The sequence below is a fragment of the Photinus pyralis genome, unplaced genomic scaffold (assembly GCF_008802855.1).
Source record: "Photinus pyralis isolate 1611_PpyrPB1 unplaced genomic scaffold, Ppyr1.3 Ppyr1.4_LG5, whole genome shotgun sequence".
Taxonomy (NCBI): Eukaryota; Metazoa; Arthropoda; class Insecta; order Coleoptera; family Lampyridae; genus Photinus; species Photinus pyralis.
This window is the reverse complement of record NW_022170596.1, coordinates 23,559,802-23,571,136: the sequence shown is the minus strand read 5'-3', so window position 1 is coordinate 23,571,136 and position 11,335 is coordinate 23,559,802. Positions and strand designations below refer to the sequence as shown.

The 11,335-nt window shown below is 40.2% G+C and overlaps 2 protein-coding genes across 2 annotated transcripts; one reads left to right on the top strand and one right to left on the bottom strand.

Annotated features, from left to right (window-relative positions):
- Nucleotides 1–1,111: 1,111 nt before the first annotated feature.
- On the bottom strand, nucleotides 1,112–3,620 carry LOC116172619. The gene is made up of 2 exons (XM_031489857.1): nucleotides 3,521–3,620; nucleotides 1,112–3,436 (listed from the first exon to the last, which is right to left on the bottom strand). Exon 2 carries the CDS (start codon nucleotides 3,431–3,433, stop codon nucleotides 2,561–2,563), a length of 873 nt encoding a protein of 290 aa, XP_031345717.1. The 5' UTR covers nucleotides 3,434–3,436; nucleotides 3,521–3,620; the 3' UTR covers nucleotides 1,112–2,560.
- A 474-nt stretch (nucleotides 3,621–4,094) lies between these two features.
- On the top strand, nucleotides 4,095–8,997 carry LOC116170628. Its single transcript, XM_031487132.1, has 6 exons — nucleotides 4,095–4,416; nucleotides 4,472–4,537; nucleotides 4,851–4,925; nucleotides 4,982–5,050; nucleotides 5,108–5,296; nucleotides 5,353–8,997. Exons 1-6 carry the CDS (start codon nucleotides 4,216–4,218, stop codon nucleotides 8,995–8,997), a joined length of 4,245 nt encoding a protein of 1,414 aa, XP_031342992.1. The 5' UTR covers nucleotides 4,095–4,215.
- The last annotated feature ends 2,338 nt before the right edge of the window (nucleotides 8,998–11,335 follow it).

Here is an 11,335-nt window from a genome sequence, read left to right as displayed (position 1 = left end):
ATTTGGTTCTGGTGATTCTCACGTGTTGTCCCACTTTATATATAGGTCGAGTTTCTTTACCAAAACCCTTCGCGTAGAGGTTCTGCCAAACTTTCAAAATGTTTTCTTCGTTCACATCATCAGGCGCCATCTTGATCGAAGAATGATAGGATTTGTTATATGCAGACACCAAATCTTGTAGAACGTCCACGTATTTGAATGTGTTCTTATATGTAAAGTAGCGGTGCATTTTCGTCTTTAATGTGCGATTCAGCCGTTCGATTATGCAAGCTTTTACGTCGGGATTATGGGTTACATAATAATTTATATTGTATTTTTTAAAAAATTGTTGTACGCTTGCTGCCACAAACTCTTTTCCTTTATCAGTTTGTATATTTTCAGGTGTATTGTCACATTCTTCAAAAATGGACGAAAACGCCTCAATTATAGAATTTGCGCTTTTTTGCTTGAGAGGTCTTGCCCATGCTTTCTTACTGAATACGTCAATGACCGTTAATATGTAATTATAGCCTCTGTTGTTTTTCGCTAGGCTTCTCATATCACAAAGATCGGCTTGCCATAATTCAAACATGTTGTTAACTATGTATTTGTTGCGTTGAAATTTTCTTTTAACGGGCTTGTGCACAGTATATGCTTCTTGTTTTTGTAACCATGCTTTTACATCCTCAGTTGAATATCTATTTTTTAACGCTGAAGACAAGGAGGAAACTCCACCGAATCCGGCAGGATGTGAAGGATCATAATATATGCTTTCCATCTACTTAAAGTTTAAAGGTTTTCCATCCGGGAATATGCAATCGTTTAGAAATTTTTGGGTTTTCGGTGTTCCATCCACCTCGCTGTAGCCCACCAGAACTTTTGGAACGCTTCCTCGTATCCGGTTGCTTAAGTGCACTTCTCGTCCGTTTCGCAGCAACGTCTTGATCGGGATTCACGGTAATTTTTGGTCGTTTCGAAATAATGTCTTCGGTTTTTACAACACTTTGTTTTTTGCCAATAAATTCTTGAGGAACATTAATTTCTTTGACGAATTCTGCAAACTGTCGGCCACCTTCTGGATTTGTTGATTGACGCGGTCTTATTGTGTCGTGTATTAAGTCGATAATATTCGATGACGGGATTACTTCGCCTTTTATTGTGACAATTCCTCTATTGTCCCATAAAATATCACCCGAAGCGTTGAGTATTCGTAGAAAACTTTCGGCTTTTTTCTTAAAAGTTTGTGGAATTGAGGCTATTATTTCATCTTCTGATATTCCTGTAGGCTTCGATTCAATTGCTATGCTTACAGGTTTTCGCATTTGTTCCGAAAAATGTAAATATTTCTGTAAAACTTGAGAATACTGTTGCCACTTTTCATATGAAGACAACTTAGAATTTAATACTTGTGACATTTCGTCATCAATTTGCGATAAAACATCGTCTTTCCTAGTTTCATTTGCTTTAATTCGCTGCATAAATTCCTGCGGTACGAGTAACATTTTCTTTGCGTGTTCCATGATTATTGAAAAAGACTTCCGAGTAAGCCGCCAAGTAACGGCCCTAGCACAAATGGCAAGAATGCACCTCCGTTTTGAATTAGTATCTGTTTCTTCTTTTTTATCTTTTCACGGGGCGTTACCATACGCCGTAAGATGGTTTTATGACGAGCGAGACTTCGCTTCTGATCAGCGGTCAAATCGACTTGTCCTTTTAAAGTGTTGTAAATACACTCACATATGCATTCAATTTGATTGTCGTCCAAACATTTTATCAACGCTAACCGCTCCTTTGGTCCCAATTTTGAGAGAGCACGAAGCAACTCGGAATGTTTCGTCAACTTTGAAACCATTATGAATGTACCAATTGCTCAAGATTCAAACCTTTAATACCCTTTTTTGGTATATATACCACACAAGCGCCATCTTCTTCAAATATCGATGTTCTATAGCGGAAAACATCCGGTGTACTTTGTTTTAAATCGAATAACAGATATCCGTGGGGTTTAGACGTTGCATCATTATACGCTTCTTCTAAAAATTTGGAATTTTCAGGACAAATTTGTCGCGTTAAATGTTTTATTTGTGCCCGATCGCGGGGATTTTTGAATAAAATAATGTAGTGTGCATTTAAAGATATATCTCTCTGTCCTTTTCCTTGATGAAATATGTTTTGGGTTAGAAAGAAAACACTGAGGTTACGATGATGACATCCTTTTGTAAAAATGTCAACAATAGCTCCATTTGATTCACGCATTAAATCATCAATAATTATCAGTACAGGTTTTAAGCCGTCGAAACTGGACATATCGGGTAAGCCTTGATGGAATTCAACACCTTTTAGATCTTCGTACAATGACTGCCATTCCCCGTAATGCCAAACTATTTTTTCAAACACTACAGAGCAGATGTTTGTTATATTTTTTAGAAAGTTTACAATAAAATAACTCTTTCCCGATCCACTGGGGCCACTTACAAGAGCGGAAAATGGATGAAGAAATTTATTTTCCATTTTAATGCCTCGAAGTATAACACCAAACTGATTAAAAGAATGTAGAACTTACATTTATATTTATTTACATTTATTTGTACAAGAACCTATCATCATAAGTTTGCATATAATCCTCTATCTTATCAATCACAAAATACGGATACTTATGGACTAACTCATGTATAACTAAAGGTTCATCAGTTAAATTTACTAACAAATCGTTATAACTCACATCTTTTTGCTGACGTCTATCCAGAATGTCCACAACTTTTTCTACAAAGTTTTTGAAAGGACAATCATTACCTTCCAAATAATTACCCAAATAATTAAGCTTCTGACGTAAGTAGTCTGCCATAGCGATCACTTTTTCCAGGGTGACGAGTCCCAAGTACAGTTCACAGTGGATTTCTTTCTTCGAAATGATACGCGCAGCTTTATATTTTCTGCAGCACCGTACATGAAAATCTTCTAGATCGAAAGTTTCTTCTTCTTCCTCGCACTTTACTGCTCCGGCGATGTCTTCTAATTCGCTTAAAAAACTCTCGAATGCACTCTTTGAAAAATATATGCTCCGATCCTTGCCTTGTATCTTGACACAGGGGCAATCTTCAAATACGTCTAGACCCACTTTCAGGATTTTGGATCCACTATTATTTAGATTAAATGTCGACTCACTGAGTAATTGCTGTCGTTCTTTATCCATAAACTTGTTATGTATGCGCTTACGGTCTTGTGTTGATAAACAGAAATCTTCGTGTCTGGGCACTGGATTATTGTAAGATGAGATGTTGTATTCCTTCATAACATCCCTGTCGAATGCTCGGTGATCATCCTCTGTGTAGCAGAATTCTGGCAATGATGCAATAGGCTTGTAGTAATTGAGTGTCGTCGACAACTTTTCAGCAGTACGAGGATCTCTGGGGTTTGTTGATGGACGAGAATAAGGTTTACTGTATGAAGACATGATCTGTAATAAAAAGTAAAATTAGAAAACAAATTCCTACAATTATTTAATAACCAATTTAGGAAAAATAAAGAGGGTTGAACTTACTTGTAACTTTTGCAATAAACTTGGACGCTGACACAATAACACGTTGGACACTGAACTGAACACAAATGAGAACGAGTCGTCACACACAGTAGCTTTTATAAACTGCGCGTAACTGTAAATCTAATACGTCACTATAATCGCGAATTAAATCAAAATACCAAATCGATGAGTCATATTGCGAACAATAGAAATTGATTGATGTGGTGCCATAAAGTCACCCACAGAACAAAAGATGTGGCTATTCATGCGGAAAACAGGTTTAGCGAGTTATGAGTCATACTTGTGCAGGTGTCCTGAACAAAAAGAAAACACTTATACGCCCAGTGTGAACTAAGTGCTTTCCCATGTAACCGGATGTAGAAACAAAAGAAATGATTGATGTGGTGCCATAAAGACGGCCACAAAACAAAAGATATGGTTATTCATGTGGAAAACAGGTTTAGCGGGTTATGAGTCATGCATTTTAAACAATAGATCGTGTTTAATCAAGCGTAAAACCGGTTTTAGGCGAACAATAGAACGTTCGGCAATGTTCGGAAGGGGGCGGATTCTGTTTTACCTGACCTGACCTGATATAAAAAAGCTTATGTTCGTGACTCGAAATTACTTGCGTTCTTACATCTGTACGTACGTGTTTTCTCGTGCTTTGCGTGTTTTTATTGTGAGTGTTTAGTTTTTGTGCATAAATTTCTGCAATGGCCGCCCATTTCAAGTTGTTGTGTCGTGTTTTTGAGAGTGGTCTTCTGTCGGAAGACGATATGGTGGAGGCATATTATTATATGCTCCGAATGGTAACTTCCGGGGAGGTAACTCCCGACGCCGCAGACATTGAACGCTTCAGGCGTCTTCGCGAAGCAGTTGGGGCAATACAAACGCGCCTGCTTCAACAAAATGTGGTAAGTTTTTAATATTTGTACACTTATAAATTTCTAAATATAAATTTCTTTGTAGAATTCCCATCACGTTGCTGCTATAGCAAACAATCCGCAGTCGCAGCCCCTCGACCTCTGTGTGAAAGTAAGTTTATTTAATTTTTAAAGTTTCGTTTTCTAAATGTTGTTTATTTGTACAGAATGAAGTTCCGTCACCCACTATCCATCATCTTCAAGGAGAGCAATCTCAGCCCCTTGATCTCACTGTAAAAGTAAGTTCATTTTATTTTTGTAAAGTTGTTTCATATTTTAATTGTAAATTTCATTACAGCATCCACCGCTACCGTCTTCCCCTGACGCCTACAAACCCCAATCGCAGCCCCTCGACCTCTGTGTGAAAGTAAGTTTACTTTAATTTTAAAAGTTGTTTCATATTTTAATTGCACATTTCCTTACAGCATCCACCCCGACCTTCCGTTTCGTCTTCCCATGCAAAGCCTAAGCGAAAGCGTGCTGCTCCGTGTGTAAATAATGTAAGTTGAATAATAATTTTCAAGTGCGCAAGTTCTAAATGATAACGTCTTTACAGATTCTTAACCCTCAACCATCAACATCGGGACTACAACCAGCCACATCTGTAGCGCCCTGTGTAAATAATGTAAGTTTTGTTTTAATTATTCTAAAACAATGACTTTAATTGTTAACTTCTTTGCAGCTTAACTCTGTTACATTGACCTCTGGTCTGCAACCATCACCACCGCAAGTTGGTCGTGGAGTTCCTCATCGCTTCTCTGTGTTGTCAGAGGGTGAGCGGTACATAAAAAAATTCAACTTGACAGCCCAGCAACTGATGATCAAGTTTAATAATGCGGAAGCCAATGAAGCACCTTTAGAATGGCTTAAGGTATGCATACAAAGCTATTTTATTAAACTAAACTTAACTGAAGTTTTCTGTTTCAGAAATCACTGACAGCTCTTATCAATTACGTAACTAAGAGGCATAGTGGGAGTGACCGTATTGGTATGATGCTGACAAATAGCGAGTTCCCCGACAATCCTCTTGGTTTCTCGTTCCGTCGTGTAGATCAGCTGAATGCTGACGTTATGCTGAAGACTCTGGATAAAGTTATGCAGAGTAACAAGGCGTTCTTCTCCAGCGATGCACTACGAGTTGATGTAAGTCTGATTACCCCACCCAGTGGTAAAGGACGTCAAAGAATGACCGGGGTCAGCTTCGCGGAGTTCTCACGGCAAAAACGTGGAATCATCATCATCAACAACGATGACACTTTGTGCCTCGCTCGAGCCCTCGTAACCGCCATAGCTTTCCGGACCAACTCCATAGAGCTACCCTACCTGAAAGTCGGGCATAGTCTTCAGAAGACTAAGGCTCTTCAACTATGTGCAGCTGCTGGCGTGGATTTATCGGCTGGCGGTACCATTGATCACATACGTCAGTTCCAGGATCATCTCACCGACTTCACCATCGTAGTATACAATCACCGTATGGGAAAAACAGTGTACTTTGAGGGTCCACGATCTCCACAACGTCAAGTACTGAATCTGATAATGGAAAACGAGCACTACAACGTAATCACCAGTTTAACGTCAGCGTTCACGTGCGAGTACTTTTGTGAGCTGTGTCGGGTTCGCATGAGTAAACGACAACATCATAAAGACTGTAAGTACATTTGCCCCTGTTGTCACACTAGTCCTCCGTGCAACAAGGATGCTCCGAACATTAAGTGCGAGGTGTGTAACCGTGATTTCCGCGGCCTTGAGTGCTTTCGTCATCATAAAGACCAGGAATTGTGCGCGAAAGTGCGTCGATGTCGTACGTGTTTGGTTACGGTGTGGAAGGAGAAAAAGCCACACAAGTGCGGTATCAAGAAATGTGTTACATGTCAAGCTGACCGACCAATACGCCATTTGTGCTACATGGCGAAGAATACCCCCGATAAAAAGAAGATGAACAAAGACTTTGTGTTTGTTTTCTATGACTTTGAGTGTCGACAAGACGACCAATTCGAAAATCGCGCCAACACGTACGTCCACGTTCCCAACTTGTGCGTCGCTCAACAGCTCTGCAAATCGTGCATCACAAATAATACAGACATCAACGTCCCTTGTGATAACTGTGGTCCCCGCGAACATATATTCAAAGAAGACCCCGTGAATGAACTTTTAAAACTCGTGTCCTCCCTGGCTCGTAAGAATCGTGACGTCGTGGCTATCGCTCACAACAGCAAAGGGTACGATAGTATCTTCATCTTGAAGGAAATGATGAAAACTCCTTCGGCATGGAATCCTGACATTATCGCTACGGGTACAAAGATTACGTCGCTGGCATGTAACAACAACATTAGGTTCATTGACAGTTTGAACTTTATGCCTGTCCCATTAAGTGCTCTACCGAAAACGTTCAGTTTCCCTGGGTGTAAAGGACACTTCCCACACTTCTTCAATACTCTGGAAAATGCTAATTACATTGGCCCACTCCCCTCCCCACATTTTTATGGAGTCGACGAAATGTCTGAAAGAAATCGCGACGATTTCTTCAAATGGTACAATGCAGAAGTGAACCGCAACGCTATATTCAATTTTAAGGAGGAGATTGTAAAATATTGTGTCCAAGACGTCAATATCTTACGGCAGGCGTGCGGGGAGTTCTGGCAGAAATTTTCCGAGGAGAACAAGGTGGACCCCTTCCGCGAGTGTTGCACTATTGCCTCTGCATGCAGTCTGGTCTTCCGGAGAAACTTCCTTCAAGAGGAGACGATCGGCCTCATTCCACATGGAGGGTACAGGATGGCCGATAATCAAAGTCGGACAGCCATCAAATGGCTGATTCATCTACAAACCACTGATGTTCCCGATCTTCAACACGCTGGCAACTCTCGAGAAGTTCGCCTAAAGGAGGGAATCCTTGTCGACGGATACTCCGCAGCTACGAACACCGTGTACCAGTTTCATGGTTGCTACTTTCACGGTTGTGAGTCATGTTACTCCGACCAGACGACACCACTGAAAGGGAACAAGTCTGACACAATGGCAATGCGGCGTGAAAAAACCGAAGCCACTTCATCACGCATTCGTACTGCAGGCTACAATTTAATTGAAATGTGGGAGTGTGAATTCCGCACATATTTAACAAACAACCCAGAGACCGACGCTTTACTGAATGGCCATAATGTATTAAGACACGAGCCTCTGAATCCTCGCGATGGCTTCTTTGGAGGTCGGACAAATGCCATCAAGCTATACCACAAGGCCGAAGAAGGGGAAGAAATCAGGTATTTGGACGTGTGTTCCCTCTACCCCTACGTAAACAAGTATGGGAAGTATCCTTTGGGCCATCCTCGAGTACTTGTTACGCCCGAAGAACTTCACTCCTGCAACTTGAACACCATAGAGGGCATGGTTAAGTGCACTGTCCTTCCTCCGCAAAACTTGTATCATCCCGTACTACCATACAGATGCCATGGTAAACTTATGTTCCCGCTATGCCGTACATGCTGCGAAACAATGAATCAAGGAGAGTGTGAGCACAATGATGATGAGGACCGACGTTTCACTGGCACTTACGTAGCCGACGAACTACGGAAAGCCATCTCCTTGGGTTATGTCGTTCAGGAATTGCACGAAGTATGGGAGTATGAGACAACCCAATACAACCGTGAGTCGAAAACCGGCGGTTTATTCTCCGGTTATGTGGACAATTTCCTGAAAACAAAACAGGAATGCAGTGGATGGCCATCCTGGTGTCTTTCCGAAGAGGCATGTATGAAGTATCTAGCCGACTACATGGAGCATGAGGGGATTCAACTTGATCGGAGCAAGATTGAAGTGAACGCTGGTCTCCGCTATATCGCCAAACTATTCCTCAATTCCTTTTGGGGAAAGTTTGGCCAGCGCGACAATCTGTCGAAGACGAGCATCATCTCGGAGGCTGAAGAATTCTTCAAGATGCTCACGGATCCGTCCATGGAAGTCAACTCCATCATTCCCGTAAACGACGAGACCCTCATCGTCAACTGGACCCTCCCCGAAGAAGCAGTCGAGCCATTGAAAACCACAAACGTTGTACTGGCAGCCTACACCACAGCCAATGCCCGTCTGGTACTATACGAGTACCTGGAGAAGCTTGGCGAAAGGGTCCTGTATTTTGACACCGACTCTGTAATCTTCACGCAGAAATCCGAAGAATGGTCACCACCTTGCGGGAGCTTCTTGGGAGATATGACCGATGAAATCGAGTGTTATGGACCCGGGAGCCAAATTGTGGAATTCGTTAGTGGCGGCCCTAAAAACTATGCATACAAGGTGTTTTCGTCCAGTGCGAACACGTATAGTGTTGTGTGCAAAGTTAAGGGCATATCCCTAAACTATAAGAACAGCCGCGTAGTGAACTTTGAAACAATCAAAGACGCTGTGTTGAACAATGCCCCGGAGACTTACGTAGAGACAGATCGACGTATAGCTCGCACGTGTACGTACGACGTCATCTCCAAGCCGGAGAGGAAAAGGTACCGTGTCGAGTACACGAAGCGTCGCCGTTTAGACGTAGGATACGACACTCTACCATACGGCTATAGAACAAATTAGCTTTAGTTTGTACATATTTAGTTTTTAGTTTGTACATACGTTCCGTGGATTAGGCCTACAGGGGACACCACGTTAAAAAAAGCGCGCCTCAGCCTTACCTCCAGGGTGGTGTGGAAATGGGTTTGTATCATAATTATTGTTTATTGTTGCATTTTTTTTTTTGTACTGATTTTGTTTATTTATTTGTTTCTGTGATGTAATAAATATAATTAAAACTTGTTTTGCTCATTTCTAGCTTCTATTTTCAGCATACTACAGTGAGAACGATATACGCAATGAGTTAGAGAGAGAGAGAGAGAGAGATGGTGCACAAATGAGTAAGAGAGAGAGCGATAGTGCACAAACCCAAAATATTTTTAAAGTCCTAATTTTTTTAAATTTCCCGCCTTCGGTGGCCATTTTGTTTTTCCGCCATTTTGTTTTCAATTAGAGTAATTAAAATGTAATTACACATGTGTGTGTGTATGTGTAATTATACATGTGTAATTGTTTATTACATATGTGTAATTACCACATATGTGCAATTATTTGTACAGCAAATTAATCGATCAGCGAATTAAATTAATTGGACCGCGAATTAAATCAATCAAACCGCGAATTAAATTAATTGGGCCGCGAATTAAATTGATTAAGCAGCGAATCAAATTGATTAAACCGAAATTCTAAGAAATCAACCGCGAATTAAATTAATCAAACCGCCAATTTAATTAATTGATAACGTTATCAATCAAATCATATGCCAATAAAGACCAAAATCGCACAAAATTTTAATTAATTCCAAGAAATTAATCAAATTTCCCCGAAAACACCCCCGCCCACGTGGGCAACCCCCGCGAATCAATTTAATTGACCTTGATTGACCCCGCGAATAAAATCCAAGATGGCCGACAAGTGACGCGGTTCTACTGTTGTTATTTCTATTTTTTAAAGCAACGGCTAAACAAGAACGATTTTCAGTTAATAATCCTTTATCGCTGATTGTGTCTCCCGATCCAACCTTTAACCAACTATATAGAGTAGTATAGTCCAGATAGCATCAGATAGCGCGAAACTGCCCGTAGTTTGGACGACATAATTCGTCCATTTAACTCCGAATTCAAAAACAAACTATTTGCATTGGACGTCATGTAGAAAATAAGTGAAAAAAAACTAAACCTTAAAGATCCATTATAACTCTCGCCAGGAAAGATTGCCGGTCACAGCACACCTTGTGTCGATCTACAATCTATGTTTTTCTTAAGATGCGAGCGACTTCCAGAATAGGATCGTGGTAATGTTGAACGAAAAGTCTTTTTGTTCAACATTGACACGATACTATCCCGGAAGTCGCTCACATCTTTAGAAAAACATAGATTGTAGACTGGGATCAAGTGTTCTATGACCGGCAATCTTTCCTGGCGAGAGGTTTATATAATAATTCAAAATGAGAGTGTACCTTGAAACATGTATAAAATGTGTTTCATCAAGGAACAAAATGTTCCTTAAAAGAATTTTACTTTGGAACGTTGAAAATGGCATGACATAAACACCTAGTTTATCGACTAGGAAGTTATCTTAACAAACTAATCTTTATTAAGCGGCAGAGCAAAGCGATGAAAGCTTTATAGGGGAGTTGATGGTGTTCGTCTGCCCGTCTGTCCGTGAACACGATAACTGTCAAACGCTTGGACCGATTTGGTTCAAACTTTGCACAGTAGACCTATATGCCACATGTAACAAGCCAATTGAAAATGGGTCAAATCCAATGACTCCGTGGGGTCACACCGAGGTGCTCTGCCGCTTTTTTAAACATGGGTTCATTTCCTTTTAAGTGAAACAAGATATTTGAATCATCAATTTTATTGTTGGTATCATCAAAGGGCACTTCGAAAACTTCTACTCAAGGTCACAATTTCATCGTTTAGATTAGCACTTCTAAAGACGAAGAACGAGAGAATGTGCGGATGCGCATATCAACAAAGTACACCAGTATAAAAAAACTCACAGATATTTATGATTTTTTGATATTAAATACAGGGTGAGTTTTTTTTCATTTTAAGCTTTAGGATCTCGAAAACCGTAAGACATACGGATTCGGTTAAATGAGGAAAGAGTTGTCGTTTTAAGAGATTACTTAAGATATGCTTTTGTTTTTTGAAAAAAATCCACAGTTCACTAGATATGAGCGAAAAACAGATTTAGTGATTTTTCATTTAACTGTTGTAGAATCGTTATTATTAGAAATATAACAAAATGACACGAATAAAAGTTTTAGACATTTTAATACTTAACATGATGAACATACTAATTTATTTTTAGATCTTACAATTTTTGAGTTATAATACAAACTAGGTGGACC

Excerpts from the sequence above, each read along its gene's own strand:
- LOC116172619 (XM_031489857.1), bottom strand. The coding sequence starts at position 3,433 with ATGTCTTCATACAGTAAACCTTATTCTCGTCCATCAACAAACCCCAGA.
- LOC116170628 (XM_031487132.1), top strand. The coding sequence starts at position 4,216 with ATGGCCGCCCATTTCAAGTTGTTGTGTCGTGTTTTTGAGAGTGGTCTT. Across the intron at positions 4,538-4,850 it reads CCCTCGACCTCTGTGTGAAA|CATCCACCCCGACCTTCCGT; the intron begins GTAAGTTTATTT and ends ATTTCCTTACAG. Across the intron at positions 5,297-5,352 it reads CACCTTTAGAATGGCTTAAG|AAATCACTGACAGCTCTTAT; the intron begins GTATGCATACAA and ends TTTCTGTTTCAG.